The sequence below is a fragment of the Perognathus longimembris genome, chromosome 6 (assembly GCF_023159225.1).
Source record: "Perognathus longimembris pacificus isolate PPM17 chromosome 6, ASM2315922v1, whole genome shotgun sequence".
In the NCBI taxonomy this organism is placed as follows: Eukaryota; Metazoa; Chordata; class Mammalia; order Rodentia; family Heteromyidae; genus Perognathus; species Perognathus longimembris.
Genome location: NC_063166.1, coordinates 16,944,184 through 16,966,905, shown reverse-complemented (window position 1 = coordinate 16,966,905; position 22,722 = coordinate 16,944,184). Strand labels below are relative to the sequence as shown.

The window sequence follows — 22,722 nt, the reverse complement described above, 5'->3', positions numbered from 1 at the left end:
CTGGAATCCCTAGCCATAGCAATAAGGCAAGAGGAGGACATCAAAGGGATCCACATCGGCAAGGAAGAAATCAAGTTATCCCTATTCGCAGACGACATGATCTTGTATCTGAAGGACCCAAAAACCTCAGTACCCAAACTCCTACACCTAATAAACCAATTTGGCAAAGTAGCAGGATATAAAATCAACCCACAAAAGTCAGCAGCTTTTCTGTACACCAGCAATATACAAACAGAAAAGGAAATTAGGGAAACAATTCCATTTACAGTAGCCAAAAAAAGAATAAAGTACCTAGGGATCAACTTAACCAAGGACGTGACGGACCTATTCAATGAAAACTACAAAAATCTAATAAGGGAAATCAAAGAAGACACAAGGAGATGGAAAGACCTCCCATGCTCATGGGTAGGCAGAATCAATATAGTGAAAATGGCCATATTGCCCAAATTGTTATACAAATTCAATGCAATACCTATCAAAATCCCAGCCACATTCTTCACTGAAATAGAGAAACCAATCCATAAATTCATATGGCACAGCAAAAAACCTAGAATAGCCAAAGCAATTCTAGGCAAAAAAAGCAATGCAGGAGGTATCACAATACCTGACTTAAAGATCTACTACAAGGCCATCATAACAAAAACAGCATGGTATTGGTATAAAAACAGATCGGAAGACCAATGGATTAGAACTGAAGACCCAGAAATAAAACCTCACTCTTACAGCCAACTGATATTCGACAAAGGAGCTAAAGATATACAATGGAATAAACATAGCCTCTTCAACTACTGGTGCTGGGAGAACTGGGCAGCCATATGCAGAAAACTCAAAGTAGACCCAAGCCTATCACCATGCACCAAGATCAACTCAAAATGGATCAAGGACCTCAACATCAGACCTGAATCCTTGAAACTACTGAAGGACAGAGTAGGAAAGACACTAGAACTTATAGGCACAGGAAGGAACTTCCTGAATAGAGTCCCAGGGGCACAACAAATAGGAGAAAGACTCGACAAATGGGACTACTACAAATTAAAAAGTTTCTGCACAGCTAAGGATATAGCCACCAAAATAGAAAGACAGCCAACGATATGGGAAAGGATATTTACCAGCACAGCAACAGACAAAGGCCTGATATCGGTCATCTACAGAGAACTCAAAAAACTAAGCCCCTCCAAGCCCAATAAACCTATTAGGAAATGGGCAAAAGAGCTAAAGAGAGACTTCACAAGAGAAGATATAAAAATGGCAAAGAAACATATGAGGAAATGCTCAACATCCCTGCTAGTAAAGGAAATGCAAATCAAAACAACCCTGAGATACCACCTCACCCCAGTTAGAATGGCCTATACTCTGAACTCAGGAAACAACAAATGCTGGAGGGGCTGTGGGGAAAGAGGAACCCTTCTCCATTGTTGGTGGGAGTGCAAATTAGTACAACCACTTTGGAGAACAGTATGGAGGTTTCTCAAAAAGCTCAATATAGACCTACCCTATGACCCAGCCATACCACTCCTAGGCATCTATCCTAAACAGCAAAATCCAAGATATCAAAAAGGCATTTGTACTACCATGTTTATCGCGGCACAATTCACAATAGCTAAAATATGGAAACAACCCAGATGCCCCTCCACAGACGAATGGATCCAAAAAATATGGTACTTATACACAATGGAATACTACATAGCGATTAGGAATGGTGAAATATTGTTATTTGCAGGGAAATGGTCAGAACTCGAACAAATAATGTTGAGTGAGACAAGCCTAGAACACAGAAAACAAAGGGGCATGATCTCCCTGATATATGACTGTTAACAAAGGGAGACGGAGAGACAGTAGAGACCAAGTCTGTGAATACTGTATATGTTCTTGATACATTGTATATTGCATATATGTCAACCTGACCTAGACAAGGGATAGAAAAACAGGTTGTAAGATATCATAAGAAATGTACACACTGCCCTACTATGTAACTGCACCCTCTTTGCACAACACCTTGTAAAAAAATTTATGTCCAATTAATAAAAAAAAATAAAATAAAAAAAAATAAAACACTAAAAAAAAAAAAAAAAAAAAAAAGACTAAACATAGAGCTTCCCTCTGATCCAGCAATTCCACTCCTGGGCATTTATCCAATAGAACACAAACAAGTGCACACTAAGCTACCAGCACAACCATGTTCATTACAGTGTTGCTTACCATAGCCAAGATATTGAAGTCAATTCAAATGCCTCTCAGTGAGAAAGTGATTTATTAATTTTATTTATGTATCTTTATTTGCTCTTTAGTGCTCTACTGTTAAACGATAGCCCAACCCCCCATCAGGTTTTCAGGTCACATTTATTATTTAATGAACAAGGAATAAAACAACCATTTAATCCAGGTGCTGATGATTTGTGTCTGTATTCTTAGTTACCCAGGAGACTAATAACTAGAGGATTATGATGTGAAGCAAGCCCAGGCAGAAAAGTCCATAGGCCTCTATCTCCAAAATAACCAACAACTAGCCAGGCTAGGTGTGTGGCTCAAGTAGTAGAAAACCAGCCAAGTATGAGAGGTTTTTATTTCAAATTCTACTACAATTTTTTAAAAAATTATGATAAAGACCTACTAGTAACAATGAGCATCAATAGAGCAAAATTATTTTTGTTCTGTTCAGATTTCTGGTTGTGACTTTCTCAGAAAGCAGATCCCCCAGTAATGAGCAGTTACTAAGTTCTTGTGTTCTTGACTTGAGAAAGAAAAGAAATTGACCTATCTGTTTCAGAAGCTGTTCCCCATGCTGGCTCCTAGCTTAGAACTTTGGGCAGTTGAAGTTAAGAAGCTTGTTTTGTTATTTACTTTCCTACTTCACATCCTTCTGTTAAAATAATGAATCTCTAATTAAATCTGAGATAATTTCCAAGCCAAACAAATGTAGTTAATTGTAGAGGGAGAAGAAAAGTTTTATTTCATTGACTGAAGTTCTGACAGGGTAATAACTATGAAAATTAATGTCTTCATGATATGTCACAGGAGTAAAGAGCTGTACAAATTCTGAGTTACAAATATGACCTGCAAAGCTTCATCATAGCAGAGGGACTAACCCAGTGCTTGTTTAGACCATAGTTACAAGGTGAGTAGACCGAACAGCAATTTGATTTATTTACATGTGCCATGTGAGTTTCACTCTGTGAAGTATAAATGTTAATCTTTTATGCTTTATATATTTGACTATATCTATAAAGACTTAATGGGAAGGCCTATGATTTTAGTGTTTTCTTTTCTTTAGTAATATCTAAAGCTATATACTTGAATCAGACAAAACTAAGGGCATAGTCCTATGCATGTCCCTGTAGAAAGGCTTGAACATGGGCTGAGAATATGGCTTAGTGATAGAGTGCTTTCCTTATATATATGAAGCCCTGGGTTCGATTCTTCAGCACCACATATATTGGAAAGGTCAGAAATGGTGCTGTGGCTCAAGTGGTAGTGTGCTAGCCTTGAGCAAAACGATGACAGGGACGTTGCTCAGGCCCTGAGTTCAAGCTCCAAGAGTAGCAAAAACAAACAAACAAACAAAAAAAACCCACCTAACCAAACAAAAAGAAATGCATGAATATCTTTGACTTCATGTTTAGAATCTGACATCATCACAGAGTTGTTGGGTAGGCCTTGCATGCGGAAAGATCTTTCCTAGTGGTCTTCAAAACGTTAGAAAGATACAAGGGACTTTCAGGATATTAAAAAAACACACACAAAACTTTTCATTAGCCTCCAATTTCACCAGAGAATATTATAACTATCACTAAGGTCCATAATATATATATATATATATATATATATATATATATTTTTTTTTTTTGGTCAGTCCTGGGGCTTAGACTCAGGGCCTGAGCACTGTCCCTGGCTTCTTTTTTTTTTTTTTTTGCTCAAGGCTATGTGGTGCTAGGGAATTGAGCCCAGGGCTTCATGTACATGAGGCAAGCACTCTTGCCACTAGGCCATATCCCTAGCCCCCGGTCCATAATATTTTTAAATTTAATTTCTTATGCGTTTCTCTATTTTTCTCTCTAAGGCCATCTTTTAGAGGAAGTTTTGAAATTTTTAAAAAAATAAAGTGAACTGAAAAATAATGGGGACTTTATAACCAAACAAATATATAAATATTTGTGTATAGATATTTATCTGTAATATATATTTGTGTGTACATGTGATATATCAGATATATCTGCTGTGTTTAAATATATGAATGTGCGTACGTGTGTGTGTATGTGTGTGTGTGTACATGAGTTTTCTCAGTTGTCTTTATAATTTCTGAGCTGGAAGAATTCACATGGTCTTCTTGGTTTAGTGACTCCTAGTCCTTAGACAATGGTTTTGAGTGCAAAAAGTGAGTGAAGGGGCTGAGAATATGGCCTAGTGGCAAGAGAGCTTGCCTGGTATACATGAAGCCCTGGGTTCAATTCCCCAGTACCACATATATGGAAAAAGGCCAGAAGTGCTGCTGTGGCAGAGTGGTAGCCTTGAGCAAAAGGAAGCCAGGGACAGTGCTCAGGCCCTGAGTCCAAGGCCCAGGACTGGCAAAAATAAATAAATAAATAAATAAATAAATAAATAAATAAATAGTGAGTGAGGCCCATCTAAAACACAGGTAACCTTCAGTATATCCTTTTGTCCTTCATTTTTTCTGTTTCTACACGTTTATGAGGATTTCCCAGATTGTACTATTTCAAAGAGTAAGGTAGATCTAGAAAGTTTCTCCTATATTTAGTCTTTTTCTATTACAGCTATAACACTTAGTAGTCCTTTAATAATATAGTTCTTACCTGCTACAGCCTTCCCTTAGATATTCCTGAGGTCACAGATTACATAAAAAATACACTTTATGCTTTCAAACCTGGCTCAATTTGCTTAATATACTGGACCTGGAGATTATAAATTAATTTTGAGCACTTAATATCTGGAGCTGTTATGTAACTTAGATACTAGATGGAAAGATAACATCGCTTGGGTATTCTCAACATCAAGTAGAGAACAGGAGATACACAGGCAACATAGCCTGACCCTGATAAGTTCAGGAAAAGTTTATGAAACCAAATTCTAGGCTGATTTATGATAGATGGACAGAAACTAGACACATGGTGCTGTTGTTGAGTTATAGATTAATTTAGGATCATTGTGGATAGTCATATGGTGAGGTAAGTGCCAATGTTACATTTGTTTCAGGGAATTATAATAAACTCATACATCTTTCTGATGAGGAGAGGGTTCCAAATTGAGGAGAACAAATGTTAAGATTTTCCTGTGTAGCATTATGAAAAAGAACAGATTATATAATTCAGAAGTTTGTTTGGGATATAATACGGAAAAAGAGAGAAAATATTTAGAAAGTAGTTACACAAAGTACAATTTGAGAAACTTGTGGGAATTGACTTACAGGTAGAGAAATCTCTGATTCAGATAAACATTAGATTCACAACATTTAAAATATAGAATCAGAAGTCATAGCTTTAGTTAGAGGTCTTAGGACAAGAGCCTCAATATCAAAGTGGTGGGGTTTTTCCCCATGATGTTTTATTAGGGGAGTTGTTTCAGGAAATGGAAGAGCAAAAATAGGGTATGCACGAGGAAAAAAAATCAGCTGTAATCTGGTTCTGCATATATAGAAGATTGTGAGCACTAACTAATCAGAATCTTACTTTTATCTTGAGGTAATGGGAACTAGATTGTTCCCTGATACTAAACCGTGTGTTGCACCTTAGGCCAAGGTGTAAACATGGTTGAGAGAAAGGAGACATCACGAAACTCCTCTGGAGAGGTCTCAATTTGCCTAGGTATAATTTTTGGAGAAGTTACAAATTCCTTGTTTGCTTAATACTTTCTTGAGGAATGAATAGGGATAACATGGAAAAGGCAGCCTGGATAGAGCACCAACAAAACCCACTACAGTCAGATCATTCATTAGGTATTCATTTCAAAAGAAAGAGTCAATTAAGCTTATCCTCAGGAAAATGGGTTAGAAATTAGTGAATGATGTTGCTCTTTGTTTAGCTCTTGTCTATAAACTCAATTATCATGTAAATTTTAGACATGCAGAATACAAACAAGGATGTTTGAGAAAGGCTTACATAGGGGCTTACATAGCATTTTGTCCAAATTGTTTTCATAATCATTTCCATAATGACAGACAAGGAAAGATGAAGAAAAAAACCAAACAATGATATCCTGTGTCCGTTAGGAAAGAAGTGTTCACATTCAAATATTTCAGAATCTGTTCTCAATAAACACAGAGAACATTGACATACCTGACAGATGCCCTTCCACTCATTTGTGTTTCTCAAAAATGTATTTTCTAGTGCTGACCACCAAGTCCAGAGATGATTTGGAGCAACATCATTCAGAGGATAATCTTCCTTTTCCTTACTGGACCTGGCATTGTGGGGAACATCCTTGTATTTGTGAGACATGTGTATGCTTTTGTTACAGGTCCTGAGAGAAAACCCATAGACCTTATCCTCATCCACTTGACTGTTTCTAATGCGATCCTTATCTGTAGCACAGGTATCAGAGACATTGCCACCATTTTTTACTTCAGAAACTTTATAGGCAATACAGGTTGTAAACTTTTGATTTATCTGGGAAGAGTGGCTCGAGGCCTTTCCATCTGTACCACCTGTCTCCTCAGCATGGTCCAGGCCATCACTATCAGTCCTAGGACCACCTTCTTCAGAAAATTCAAACCAAAGACTGCGTGGCAAGTTCTTCCCTATCTCCTCTTCTTTTGGATCTTTAATTCTCTGGTGAGTTTCAACTTGCTCCATCATATCAAAGCAGCCAGTAGCGCAAACAGATCTGGATTTAGAAGGCATGCTGTGTATTGTTATGTGATACCATCTAGACAAGGGGTTAGATGGCTTTTTCTCTCCCTCATGGCTCTTCGGGATGTGATCTTTCAGAGTCTCATGGGCTGGAGCAGTGGGCACATGGCTTTCCATCTGTATAAACACCACCAGAGAGTCCTCTACCTTCATAGCTCCAGGCTCACACACAATTCCAGTCCAGAAATCAGAGCTACTCTAAGTACTCTCAGTCTCATGACATTTTTCCTTGTCTTTTATTGGGCAGATTTCATTTTGTCTTTTTATATAGGCTCCACTATTACAAATGATTTGAAAATACTAAATATTGAAAGTGTTCTAGTACTTGGTTATGCCAGTCTCAGCCCCTTAGTCCTGATTGTCAGGTAGTCATGTTGCTAAACATTCAGATTTTCCCTAAGAGACACAGATAGTTACTTTCTATACCCAGTAGCCCCCAAACCCAAAGTATATACACTAAGAATTTCTTTATCCTAATGTTTTACTTTATCAAAATGTTAAAAAATAATCAAGGCTAACTTTAACAGTGAGAGCTTCATTTTTAAGATCTGTGGTAGTAGGCAGTCAAACACTAGTTCAGAGTGTTCAGCAAGTTGAAAATACCATTCTTCCTTGGTTTTTAGCTTCCCATAATATTATTTCTATAATGGGACTTTGGCTTGTTTACACAGAGGGAAAATGCTGAAGATGTGTCTCTTGCCGGAAGTTATGATTTTATTTTCCCCCAAAGCTTTTAATCAAGCAGAGATATCCCACTATTTTCCACCTTGTTTTTCCCTTCAAATAGACTTTAAATCACCTCCTCAATTTAGTTACCCAGTACTCACGAAGTATGTGCCAGGGCATACCCAAGAAACGATGAACGTATGTACAAAATGGTGATGTAGAATGTCAGGGTATACCCTGTATTGCTACAGGAGAACATACGGATGATCTTTGAGAGCCACCAGTTCTCTGCAGCACTGTTGATGTGGTTCTCAATTTCTTGGTGTTATTGTGGCCAAAAGATCTAAGAAACTTGTAAGGTATAGAAACACTGTGAGTCAATTCAAAATACCCTAAAGACTTCAGCATGGTTGGCAAATGCATAAGAAAGCAGAGGGGAAGATTCTCCTTCAAAGGATACTGATTTGGATTTGAAAAGATGCTCCAGCCAAGGCTCAAACTCACACCCTGTGACATATACTGTTGTGTAAGTACTGCAAGCAACTTCTTTTCTGACCTCCATTTCTGATCAAGCTCCTTGCATGGCCTAAAAGAACATCCAAAGCTTTTGCTTGCATCCAAGGAGCCCAGGAATTTCCACTGTAACTGAAGGTAATGACAGTGCTCTGCTTCCTGAAACTGTGGTGGACACTCCCCAAAGGACCAGAAAGCATGTGGGTTCCCCTAGAACTCCTACTGACTCAGAAAACTTGGAGAAGATTCCCAATGGTGACCTTGTGAGTGGAAGGCAATCCTTTTGCTGTGTGATCAGAAGTAGTTTCCTTTCCTCTCTTCTTGTTTGTTTGTGTGTTTGTTTATATTGTGAAGGTGATGTACAGACAGATTAGTTAGATAAGTCAGATAATAAGTTCATTATTGAACTGTGTCACCTATTTTCCCATTGTCTCTCACCTCTTTTCCCTCCCAACCTCTGTCCCCCACAGTTGTATATTTCATTTTCAATGTAGTGTCTAGTGAGTATCACTGCTCCTTTTGTTCACCCTTTGTCCCTCCATTTCTTTGCTCCCCTTGCCTTCTCCAAAATTATTTTGTTTTTCTCTCTTCTCTTTTGTCTCTGCTTGTTTTAATTCTGTGCCATTTTTCCTGTATGTAAGGTTTTCCTGGTGATTTTTTTCGGTGCCACAGTAAGGCTCTTGGTTGTAGAGAGCCTATTGGGAGTCCTCCTAGGAGAAACTCCAAGCCCCTTCAAGTGGGATTACTGAAGCCATTGCTGCCAGCTTGCTCACATCCCCACCTAATTAATATGCTAGAAAAATAAGGACAAGGTATCGAAGGGAGTGGTGCTCTATTTTCTCTGTGATTATGTTATTTAGCAAGTACTGAATAGAGTGGAGCCTAGTAATCGCTTTGTTTTAAATTGAAATTTTCTATGGGAATACAACTGCAAAGGGGGATGAAATGCATCTCTGAAAATTTGGATATTTCTAGGTTAAAATAAACTAGAGTATTATTTTGGTGGCGGCGGCAATGGTGTTGTGTGTATATGTGTGTGCCTACATGGTATCTTATGAATAAATGTTTGCTTCAAGTATAGATTGGCTACTTTGTTGTACAGAAGCTTTTTATTTACATGTAAACCTGTATGTTTATTGTTTTTATTGCTTTAGTGAATACTGTTGTTTTCAAAATTTTTATTGCCCTAGACAATTTCAATGAGCTTTTCTCATTTTTTTTCTAGGAGTTTTAGAGTTCCAGGTCTTACGCTTCTGTATTTATAGCAATTTCAGTGTGTGCTTTGCAATAAAGATCTAATTTCAGTTTGTATGAACAGTCGATTTTGAAACATCATTTACTGAAGAGACTTACTTACCTTTTCCTCACTGTGTATTCTTGGTGTCCTATAAAATTAATTGGCTGTATGTTTGAGGCTAATTCTGGGCTTATTCTGATCTATTAATCTATATTTTGATTATTGTAGATTTGTACTACTTTTGTTAAAGTTTTTATTATCAAACTGAATTACAGAGAGGTTACAGTTTCATACACTAGGCATCGTTTACATTTCTTGTACTGTTTGTTACCTCGTCCCTCATTCCCCCCTCCACCCTCCCCTTTTCCCTTCCCCCCCACCCATGAGTTGTTCAGTTCATTTACACCAAACAGTTTTGTAAGTATTGCTTTTGTAGTTGTTTGTCTTTTTTTCACCCTGTGTCTCTCGATTTTGGTATTCCCTTTCAATTTCCTAGTTCTAATACCAGTATACATGGTTTCCAATATACTCAGATAAGATACAGAGATAGTGTAGGTACAACCACAGGAAGGTGATACAAGAAGATCAGCAATAATAGAAGCTACAGTTACACATGGCACATTGAAAGTAGTTACAACTGTGATATAACAATCGTTTCCATAACATGGAGTTCATTTCACTTAGTATCATCTTATGTGTTCATAAGGGTTTAGCTATTGTAATCCTGGTTATTTCGGAGGCTGAGATCTGAGGATCACAGTTCCAATCCAGCCCAGTCCTCACAGTAAAGCTTGTAAGACTTTTATCTCCAAAGTAACCCCAAACTGGAAAGTGGAGTTGTGATTGAAGTGGTACAATGCTAGCCTTGACCAAAACAAAAAACAAAAACAAAACAAAACTCAGAGACAGACAGCTTCTAGGCCCTGAGTTTAGAGTGGCACAAGAAGAAGAAGAAATAATAATTTGGACTTCAGACAATACTTAATCACCATACCCCATTATATACTTCATAGAATAATTTGGATCCAGAAATTATTGAGAGTTTATATGCTGAACCCCTAAATCTCCAAAATCTCTAAAAATCCAAATCTCCAAAATACCCTTCTAAATGCTTGCATGTCCCCTAGGGGAAGGGTGGGAAGAAGAATGTACAGAAAGGATCTAATATATTTAGATGTAAGGATCTAATATATTTTAAAATACAAAAATTCCCTCTATTCTACTAAAGCAAGAGAAGCACAGAAAATAAACAAGTACACAGGGACTGAACAATTTACTTTTGAATGATGAACACAGTCACCAAAGAAATGGGAGGAGAATAATCCAGAAGTGCCTAAGATCAAAGGAAAACAAAAACTCAATACCGTTGGGACACAGGAAAAGCAGTGCTAAACAGGAAAGTTTATGAGTACCTACATGGACAATAATTAGAGAGATATCAAATAAACAACCTAACAATGCACCCCCACATCCTTGTATAAACATAATTAAGTCTTAATTTAGCCTCAGATAACTTCTGAGCCAATCAAAAGAGGTCACTGTGGGGGAGAAGCAAAGTTGTACTTCAGGGACTGAGATTCTTCACAGGGTGTCCTTCTAACAGGAGGACATCTGTGATGACTGAAGTCTCAGTCATAGTTTATGTAGCCCAGAACTCCACGAACCATGGAGGTACAAATAGCATCTGGAAAGATTCAGCTTGCTAGAAGGACTCCCCCATAGCTTCTCTGCATCACAGCTGCCTAAGTGAGTAGACTTGAAAATGCTGATATTGCAGGTGTCCTGTAGTATTTCTCAGATTAATATCAAGCTGTTTTTGGCTAAGCCCTGGAGTAGCTAACAGATGTTGGAACCTTAGGATAACCTTCACCCTTACAAGGGTAAGTCCCTGAAGCAAGGGGCACGAAGGAGGACCATGTCTAAGAAAAATGACCCCAGAAATATTTAGTCAATTCTATCTTTTCTTTTCCCCAGCATTGCATAACAAGCTGCTACTAAGGATGAGTTTTGCATAAGGTTGCCTGAATACCCACTTCAAGGAATCAGAAAGTATAACAGTTTTTCAAGGTTCTAGAGAACAACAACCTTTTTTTTTTCTCTGAAAGCCTCTACTTTTACTTCTGAGCCAAAATAATGATGAGTTTGTGGAGGGAGAAAAAGATTTTTTGTTGGATAGTTTCTTTCTCCCTGCCCAAGTGACGATTGAAAATTGAAATCCTTGTGATAGTTTAAAGAAAGCCAAGAACTCCACAAACCCTAAAGATGCAAAAATAACTTAGGGATAGGACCAACCTAGAGCCTTTCTGCATGATAGCTACAAGAGATTTGACTTGCTTCTTTGATTCACTCACATATGCAAGTTAATTGTGTCAGAGGCATAAATGTTCATCTTTCTTTAATTAAGCACAGAGTTGAGGAAGAGCATCTCTGAGCCTTTCGATCTTTACTCTTCTGATATCTAAAGGTATGCACCTGGGTTCAGCTAAAGACCAGGTATCATTTAGAGCAGATGGCATTCAACAAGTACATAAGGTTTTTGTTCTGCTACTCAAGACTTCTTTCATTAGGAACCTTAATGTTGGGGGTCTTTGTACAAGGTCTGATGTTGTTTTTTTCTAGCAATTAGAAGAGGACTATTTAGGGCTAAGATTTCTAGGAAAAACTCATTTTTTAAGCTCCTACTTTTACTGACATGATAACTGACTATTCATTATTAGCTTTCACAACATTTATTTGCCTAAATTTTAGTGTATGGCCATGTTTCTAGTGGGACACCTTTTGTTCTTTCATAATAATGTTGTCATTAGTGTATTGCATTTAATATTGAAGATATTCTTTCTGTATCCATTCTTTAAATCTTTCTGTACTTGGACACACATTATATCAAACGGTCTTGTCAACTAAACTTACATGCTTATTTATTGGTGGCCCTATTCATTATAATATAATTTCATATTATAGGTACTCTTTAGAGAATTCTTACTATGTTTCTGACAGGCTGCTTTTGAGTATAATTTGAGGAAACTCACTTTAAATTTATCCTAGTTATGATGTTAGGGATACTGAACTCATATTTTAATTGATATAATTGAGTGTAAGATGGATGCACTTATTTGCCCTTGCTGTACATGTTGGGTCTAGATGAGATATTATCCATCTACCTGAAATAACTTCCTGTATTATTTCAAAAACAATCTGGGATAATACACTTCTTGCTCCTCTCTTTGACATTCTTCATTTCGTCACTAAGTATCCCAGAAGTTGATTCCGAATATTATTCAGAGCCATGGAATTTAGGGAACTTGAGAAAGGGCTAGAAAAACAATAGAAATTCCAAAAGTGTCACAGTAAAGGGGAAAAACAACAACAACAACAACAGCAAAAGCAAAAAAAAAAACAAAAACACTAACATGAGTCCATCAGGCAATTGAGGAATACTGACTGCAGTCATTTTTAAACAAACTCAATGTCTGTGTGTTTAATAATTCTGTGATCCAGTTTAATTATATAAAATGTCTATGCAAAATTTTGATGAACATAATTCTCCATATGCTAGACATTTAGGATTGTGTTTCTTAGTGTCTAAAGCCAGGCTTTCATTTAATTTCCCAACTTGTGAAAGGAGGAAATAGAAATTGGGTGGCCAGAACTGATATTTGCAGAATCAATGAAATGTCTGGTACAAATAAAAAGTAGGTATAATTTGATGCTCACATAGTTCATCCTGACAGAGACCTTACAGAGTTGTTTAACACAATTCTCTAATGTTTAGAATGCAGGAAGGATAGGCTCATCAAAAGGCATTCTAATTCTATTCAGTATATATAAATTATGTTTTCATCTATTCTGGAAAAACTGTATGTGCTTTGCTGTATATTCTTAAATGAGATGTTAGATCTGACTTTTTAGAGTGGAAAAGTAAAATTTTATCCAGGCCTGAGATCTGGAAATTAGCTTGTACTGATAAAGCAGACAGTGTAGTAGACTGTTGGTATCCATGGACTTACGGTTTCAAGGAGCTTGCCATTGGAAAAACCATAAATGCTCAGAATGCACGGAGCTCAGTACTTTAAAATTATTTAAATTTTCCTATATGTATGCATGGTAGATTTAAGGACCCATAACTTGAAAATATGTAGAGTAGGCTACATTACTACCATACCAAAAATACTATTGAAATGCATTGATATGGTTCACTAGCAAACAAAATTAAAACTACAAAAACGCTACTTGTTGAATTTTGAGTTTTATTCAGCCATGCTGAGAATGAAGGTAGGTGGGACAGATAAGGATTAGTCAGTTGATTTTGCTAAGATGAAATGTTGAAAAAGCATGCAGGGGCATTGGTGGATCATGCCTATAATCTTAACCACCCTAGGGGCTGAGATCTGAGGATTGCAGTTCAAAGGCAGCCTGGAGTAAGACTCTTACCTCCAATTAACCAGCAAAAAGTCAGAAGTGTGGCCAGGTGCTAGTGGTTCACACCTGTGATCCTAGCTACTCAGGAGACTGAGATTCCAGGATGGAGGTTCAAAGCCAGGCAGGAAAGTCTATAAGATTCTTATCTCAATTAACAACAACAACAAAAGGGAAATTAATCTATGGCTCAAAGTGAAAGTATTACAGCTGGAGCCTTGAGCAAAAGCTCAGGGACAGCATCCTGGACCAGAGTTCAAGCCCACAACCAACAACAACATCAATGAAAAGTAGAGGTAGTGCTCTTGTGGTAGAGTGTCAGCTTTGAGTGAAAAAGCCAGGCAATGGTGAAAAGCTGAGTGTTCCAGATTTAAAACAACAACAACAACAAAATGCCCATTTCTTTTTTCCCCCCATTTTATTGTAAGGGTGATATGCAGAGAAGTTACAGTTACATAAGTAAGGTGATGAGTAGATTTCTTGTTGAACATTATTACCCCCTCCCTTCTTTTCTTCCACTTTCCCTCCCCTGCCCTCCCTCCCTACTTCCTTTCCCTCCTCAAGATGTAAAGTTCATTTCCAACATAGTGTCTTGTGAGTATCACTGTTGCATTGTTTCACCCTTTGTCCTTTTGTCTCACCATTTTGTTAATCCTCTTCCCTTTCCCAATCAGATAAACATATATACAAGACACAGGGTACCAAAATAATAAGAAAAAAAGTAACAATAGGGTTTTATTATTCAAAATGGCATTTGAGAATAATAAAATAGTTTTTAAAAAGTACCACAGAAAAGAGGTTTTTGTGCTCAAAAACTCTTATAACTTCTTATAAAAATGAATGTCTCTATGTTTTTTTAATTTTTATTGTCATACTGATATACAGAGCAGTTACAGTTTCAGAGGATCACAAGAGCCCAATAGCTATACCCTTATGAACACAAAAGATGATGCTAAGTGAAATGAACTCCATGTTATGGAAACGATTGTTATATCATTGTTGTAATTACTTTCAACATGTGATATGAAATCGTAGCTTCTATTGTTGGTGACCCTCTTGTATCCCCTTCCTGTGGTTGTACCTGCACTATCTCTGTATCTTATCTGAGTGTATTGGAAACCATGTATACAGGTATTAGAACTAGGAAACTGAAAGGAAATACCAAAATCAACAGACACAGGGTAACAACAACAACAAAAAGAATGTCTCTTATACTCAAGAAACTTACTGAAAACATGAACTACCTTTTTGCAGATAATTATCACCATTACTGATGCTTTCTTCACACATTCGGTGGATCCAGGTTTTTCTGCTATGACACGAGAAATTATTTTGAATCTTGTCAAAGGAATCACCTTCCTGTTTGTAACCACATTTGGCACTATGGGGAACATCATTGTTTTTGTAAATTTTATATACAAATTTTGGAGAGGGGCTCAGAAGAGACCTATACACCTTATTCTCATCCACTTGGCATTTGCGAATACCATAATGCTTCTTTCCAAAGGATTGCCAAGAGCAACAGCAGCTTTTGGTTTGAGACACTTCCTGGATGATACAGGCTGTAAGATGGTTGTTTATCTGGAGAGGGTGGCCCGGGACCTTTCCATCTGCACCAGCAGTCTCCTCACTGTGGTCCAGGCCCTCACCATCAGTCCCAGAGGCTCTCTGTGCTGGAGATTCAAGCCAAAGACTCCATGGCAAATTCTCCCCGTGTTTCTCTTCTTTTGGATCCTCAGTTCCTTGAAAAGCATCAACTTACTTCATTACATCACAAGTGGCAGAAAAAACACATCAGAAGCTTCTAAAAATAACAATTACTGTTCTTTCCAACCAAATAATCAGAAAAGCAAATGGATACTTATTATTCTTATGGCCATACACAGTGCCATGTTTCAGGGTGTCATGGGTGTGGCCAGTGGCTACATGATATTTCTTCTCCATAGGCACCACCAGCGTGTTCTCTACCTTCAGAGCTCTAAGCTTCACAAAACTCTCCCTGAAATGAGAGCTGCTCAGAGTGTTCTCTTTCTGATGTTCTGTTTTCTTTTCTTCTATTGGACAGATAACCTTTTTTCTCTCTTTTCAAATTCTTTCTTACAGAATAATTCTGTGATATTGACAGTCCAAGAATTTTTAATCATTGGCTATGCATTTCTCAGTCCATTTGTGCTGATTCACAGAGAGGGAATTCTAGATAGTGGCAAGCCATAGGGAAGAGAAAGGCATTAAGAAAATATCCGTTTCAATGATCTTACAGTAAGTTTAAAATAGTTCTTATTTCTATTTCAATTAGCTTAAATATATAAAATTTTATTCCCAGGCACAAACTTTTGTGAGCTGTAGCCCTGGGTTACTGAGAGATCATAGAATAACAGAATGACATAGGCTGTACTCTGCTCTTTAATTCTTCTATTTCTGAGTCTTGACTTTTCACTACCACTAAACATGTAGTTGGCAGCCAGAAAACAATTTGGCAAATTCTCTAAAATATTCCTGTGTACCCATGCTTTCTGGTGAGAATCCATTTTTTAAGTGTTGATTCCACAGGCATGCTTGATATTTTAAAATAAAAGTAGGAAAAATAATGTACATTACATAGTTCATTATTTCATAAACACAACTTAAATACTAGCAGAAGACGAATTTTTGGTTATTTTAAAGTATCTGTAAGCATTTATTCATAGAATGAATTTAGTAGAACACACCTTATAAAGGAATGATGAGATAGATATAAGTCTTTTCTTAGGAAATGACTTATAATGTGTAATTTTAACCAGTTAAAAAAGAATGCCAGAGGGCTGGGGATATAGCCTAGTGGCAAGAGTGCCTGCCTCGGATACACGAGGCCCTAGGTTCGATTCCCCAGCACCACATATACAGAAAACGGCCAGAAGCGGCGCTGTGGCTCAAGTGGCAGAGTGCTAGCCTTGAGCGGGAAGAAGCCAGGGACAGTGCTCAGGCCCTGAGTCCAAGGCCCAGGACTGGCCAAAAAAAAAAAAAAAAAAAAGAATGCCAGAATCATGGGCTTTCCCATGAAAAGAAATATAGTATGATGGGGCTTATATGCAAAATAAAACCTCTGGATGAATATAAGAAACTACATATTTTTAAAGAAAGTAAGAAAAAATGTAAATGACTTCATAGTGGATGAAGTTTGCATTTATAACTTTTCATATTTTCCATTGTGAAGAATGTGAGTTCATCTCTTTCAAAATTAGTAAATAAGTCATATCTTAAAACAACTTAAGAAGTATTTCTAGACATCATTTGTTAGGGCTCTAAGCATGTTCCACTATGCTATCAGTGTCTTTATTCTCAAAGATCTCTAAGTTCAGCTGATTCTATGTACATGTTAATGAGATATGAAATATGCAGTCCTTAATTTCTTATAGGAGAAACATTCACTATAGATCTGTGCATGGAAAATGAAGGTCTGTCAATCAGATAGCTAAGGAAACTTGGATAAAGTGAAGGAAAAGATGATACTGTTTTTAAAAATGTACTTACTACCTGACTTATGTAACTATACCCCTCTGTATATCACCTTTATAATAAAAGTTTAAATAAAAAATGCTTAATGACTGTTCAGGAGGCTGAGATCTGTCAGATCACAGTTTGAGCTCTGCCCAGACAGAAAAGTTCACTAGACTTTATCTCCAGAATAATTAGCAAAAAGCAGGACAGGAAGTATGGTCATGTGGTAGAGCTAGTTACAGTCCAGTAAACATTAATCCCTGAGTTCAAACTCTAGTCCTGATAAAATGCATAAGAATTTATTTACTAATTAGGCTTAGAGCACAAAACTTTAGTACTGACAGAGATGGGCTTACACTCCATGGTTGGACCCTACCCTATACTACATTTCATTGTCCCTAGAAACATTAGGTTTACACTGCCCTGCTTAACAATGCAGGTTTTCTTTGGGTTGATTGTATATACAGCTCTTTCCAAGTTGGTAAAGATCTTTCCTTCCTAATAAAAATATAGCTTACTTGAATGCAAATATACCATAATTTTCATACATATCTCTTTTGGAATTATAAACAATCTATAAACACTTTCCTCGATTTATTTCTGTATTATTCTAATCCTCTTTTGCTCTAAAATCTACTGCAGGTTTTTGATGTATCCACAGAATCTCTCGAACTGCCAATGTGAATTCATCATTCACCTGGAGGTAGTCTAGTAAAATATGTAGACCTAGCTAAAGTCAAGACATCAACTTAATGCTATCAAGCCTACAATTAGTGAATTTAAAAGAAATATGTTGAATAACAGCAAGTTAAATAACCACATGGAAATGGATCATATTTAAACTATCAATTGTAAAATTATTCTGAATTCTTCAAAAGTGAAAAATCATAATATTGTAATGGATGGAGGAGAATCTTATAGATAGTAACAGACCAAACAAATATTTGAAGAGAGTGGAGTGTTGGATTTTATTTTAAATAAACATAGGTAATTAATCAGAAGGAGATAATGAAAAGTACTTGAGCAAATACTACTGAGTAAGGGGATTGCAGTAGAAATTATGAGATATATTTAATAAAACATTTTTGTCTGGATACATTCACAAAATTCTCTAAAAACTTCTCTTTAAGGTCTAATAAAGATAGAATACAAAGAATTACATCATTGATCTCACTAAGTCTGCCCACAAGTCTCTGTGAGACTGTATTCTCCCTTATTGTAATAAACTTTGCTGTTTTTAAATAAATTTTGCTATTACTTTAAATATGTTTCACGTCTTGCTTGAAATCTTCCCTCACAGAAATGCAAGGACCCCTACTGGAAATCTCACTAATAATCATATCATTTTTCTAATGTCATAGATCTCAAACTGTTTCAAGTATGTGCATGTACATAAACACATTTATATAACTTATGCTGCATTTTATAACAATAAAATTCTCAAGTAGGGAAGCAAACTATGACATTGGAGATTTGGGACTGCTCATACATCACTGTGAAAGGAAAACAGAAATGTGTAAACAAAATTATCAGTTATTTTTAAATGTTTCTCTGTACCTTTCTGAGAGAGAGAGACAGAGAAACAGAAAGAGAGAAAGAAAAATTACATAATGCACTGGATGTGTACATGAATTTATACAAATGAACAATTTATATCACACAATTTAATTTTCCAGTATATACAATGACCAGGAAAGAGTTTGAAACATTGCACCAAATTATTCTTCAAAAACCAGAATATATAACATGACACATGGATGGAGAGATAGAATTTGGAATGTCCACTCCATTTCATTGAAATATTTAAAAGTGATGGCTCAAATTGAAAAAGTAATTTATTTTCATTGTTGTTACTAGGGCACATAAAGAACTCGTGAATATTCCATCAGTCGAGAAAGAAAACATCTTGCAGTTAATGCAGTAAAACTGAGTGGGCTATCATTGTGCTTAAAAGGTAACATTTTACCCAATATTTTGAATTACTATTGAAACTGCTGTACTCATTTCTTAAAAATGATAAATTTGTTTACTTTCACCACATTCCTAGTTCAATATCCACATATTGCAGCACCTTGATCTTTCCATTACCTTATACCTCAGAAATCTTCCTGACAATATGCTGTTCTTTCCGAGTACCTTATTTCAGAGAGGATGCACATTTGGAGATAAGACTATCTGGACTTGCTCTTCCAGGGCTGTAATCGTACTCCTCAGATCTCATCGTTATTGTGAAATGAGATCGAACAAAAAGGAATCATGATGGCACTTGACAACTGTTTTTTGATGACCCTGTGAAAAAACAATGATTTCAGTTTAATTGACAGCCTATTTTACTGTGGGATTTGCTTTTTTGTTTAACATCATTAGTAATAGTTCTGTTGTAATTGTTAACTCCCTGAATTTCTGATATTCAGACTTCAAGCTTGGATCTTTTTCTTCACCTCTAAATCCTCCAGCCTCACATCATTTCAAACTATGAAGAAGTACATCCAGGTAAAGGAAGCCAGAATGGTTGATTCAATCCTCAGGATTTGTGTATGTTTAATATACTTGGGAGGCAACTATCAAGGCTTCTCTCTCTAATTCTTCATTAAACATTAAAGGTTTTATTTTTAGTTTCCTGTTCCAAAGATCCCTGGCAGCATGGACTGTGAGAATATAGGTGTTTGCCTGGGTTTGGTACCAGGTAGCCACATGACTGTGGATGTCAGTTTGTGCCACTAACTCTGTTTCCACCTTGAAATACACAGATAATAAAGATTGCCTCAATGTATTTAAGGAAGCAAAACATATTAAATGCATATGAATAAGCGTCTAGGAAATAGGCAACATAAAAGAAAATGATGGTCTGTTTTGAAATACAGAAATGTAATAAAAGTGGAGTATGTTTTATGAAAGCCAATAATTATGACAGGCATAGTGACGATGAAACTGGAATCCGAAGACAAAAACTAATCTCTTCTATCATTCTAATTTTTGGAACACCACATAGACTCACCTTGAATATAGAGCAAGGAGGCTCAAGCAATTCTGCAATGACATCTGCCAAAAGCGTCCAACCAAATCCGTCAATTATACATACGGAGCTATAAGAAGACTGGAGTTCTGGTTTTCAGACCCTTTCTTTAATGTACAGGATGTAAAATGTAATGTACATAATGTAAAAGAAATTTCACACAGGAGATATAAGTAAATGTATCTTAGTTTTATGTATAGATAAAATATTATCAGCTCTACTCACATTGGTATCTGTGGTTGGTCTTTCTGGCAAGAAGAAGCTTTCCATGTCTTATTTGTAATGTCTGGATTTATAGAGCTGTTTGTTGTCTTAAAGTACCATGAAGGCTTCAGTTTTTCACATTAGTCAGTTTTCAGCTTGTCAGGGGAAGGAAGCTCTCTGTAGAATCTTGATCCCAAAAGTAAAACTTACCTTCTTCCTCTGCAACTATTACATTTGTTTGGCTCAGTTACTATCTTTGTGTAATTAAGGTCTAATTACACTGACAGGAAGACTGAATTGAGAAAACAAAGAACTAGCCAAGTCTCTTTATCTAGAATTTCCCATTTCCTAGATATGTATCAACTGTCACAGTTTCAAATTGTCCTTGTAGTTTAAATATTACCTATTGATCTATACATTCTACTGCCTAAGAGGAAATTTGTAGTCCCTGACAGAAAGGAATGGCAAAATATGTGCACCCAGGTCTGAGATTAGAAGTGAAAGTAGTGAAAAGAGCATTATTTCCCAGAAGTGTGAACAGCACATGGCTGGCTTGTGAAGTAGCCTCCTAGCTAGTGTTTTAACTGCCTTTCATATGACTTTATTATCATTAATTTTAAGTTAATTTGGCATAAAAAGAGGTTCAAACACTATAAATGAAAATTTATTTTGAGATTTGTTTGGGTTTTTCAAACTATTTCTGTACTGTTTTTTTTTTTTCTTGTCTATTCTTTTTGGGTATGAGGGATTGAACTCAGGGCATTACACTTGCTAAGCAAGGGCTTTGCCACTGAGCTACAACCGAGCCTGAGATAAATATAATTTTGATCCTTGATTTTGTATATAGCAATCAAAGCACAGAAGTTAATACTTGGAAAGATGTAAGTATAAGGGCCTATTTAAATAAATAAAAATAATTTCCACCAGGCTCCAGTGGTTCATGCCTGTAATTCTACTCAAGAGGCTGAGATTTAAGGATCACAGTTTGAAACCAAGCCCAGGCCAAAGGGGGAAAAAAACTGTGAAATTCTTATCTCTAATTAAGCACCACCCACACCAAAAAAAAAAAAAAAAAAGAAAGAAAAAAAGCTAGAAGTAAAACTGTAGCTTAAGTGGTAAAGCACTAGTGTTGAGCATAAAAGCTCAGGGACAGCACCCAGGCTCTGTATTCAAGCCCCAGAATGGGGGAGGAATCTCAACTTTAGAAACATGATTTTCATCTTTATGTTGGATTATTTTATTTTAAAATTAAACATTCTCTTTGAGTCACATACATACTCATATATACATATATATAAACATACATGAATACATACATTAATTCACTGTGTACATAATAAACATATCTATTTAAAAGTTATACAATGCTCTTGTTGGTTGGACAACTCAGGTTTTTTGTTGTTTTTTTTCCCCCCCAAGACCTCAAAGTTGTGTTCACAAATGTAATCCTCAAGGAAAATAGTACCTTATTTCTGCCTTTCAATTTTCTTCATGAAACTTGCCAGAGAATTGGCAAGTTAAAAATGTTTTAAAATGTAATGATATTTAAGTGCATTTTTAATTAATTTTAAAAAGTATGAAAAACAGCCAGGTAGCAGTGGATCCACCTGTTACTTAGGAGGCTGAGATCTAAGTATCTAAGTATCACCCCATTAGAATGGCCATTGTCAAGAAACTAACAATAACAGATGTTGGCAGAGATGTGGCCAAAGAGGAACTCTACTACACTATTGGTGGGGATGTAAGCTTATTCAACTATTCTGCAAAGCAGTATGTTAGTTTGTCAAAAGACGAAACATAGAACTTCCCTCTGATCCAGCAATTCCACTCCTGGGCATTTATCCAATAGAACACAAAGAAGTCCACACTAAAGCTACCAGCACAACCATGTTCATTGCGGTGTTGCTTACTATAGCCAATATATGGAAGTCAATTCAAATGCCTTTCAGTGGGCAAATGATTTATTAATTTTATTTATGTATCTTTATTTGTTCTTTAGTGCTCTACCGTTGAACGATAGCCCAATCCCCCACCAGGTTTTCAGGTCACATTTATTATTTAATGAACAAGGAATAAAACAACCATTTAATCCAGGTGCTGATGACTTGTGTCTGTATTCTTAGTTACTCAGGAGACTAATAAGTAGAGGATTATGGTGTGAAGTAAACCCAGGCAGAAAAGTCCATAGACCTCCATCTCCAAAATAACCAACAACTAGCCAGGCTAGGTGTGTGGCTCAAGTAGTAGAAAACCAGCCAAGTATGAGAGGTTTTTATTTCAAATTCTACTACAATTTTTTAAAAAATTATGATAAAGACCTACTAGTAACAATG

General features: G+C 36.5%; 2 protein-coding genes across 2 annotated transcripts; both read left to right on the top strand.

The window, feature by feature from the left end:
- The first annotated feature begins 6,359 nt into the window (after positions 1–6,359).
- LOC125352876 (putative vomeronasal receptor-like protein 4) lies at positions 6,360–7,229 on the top strand. The gene has a single exon (XM_048348271.1). It carries the CDS (start codon positions 6,360–6,362, stop codon positions 7,227–7,229), a length of 870 nt encoding a protein of 289 aa, XP_048204228.1.
- A 7,777-nt stretch (positions 7,230–15,006) lies between these two features.
- LOC125353628 (olfactory receptor class A-like protein 1) lies at positions 15,007–15,906 on the top strand. The gene has a single exon (XM_048349300.1). The coding sequence runs from the start codon at positions 15,007–15,009 to the stop codon at positions 15,904–15,906; it is 900 nt and encodes a 299-aa protein (XP_048205257.1).
- Positions 15,907–22,722: the final 6,816 nt, after the last annotated feature.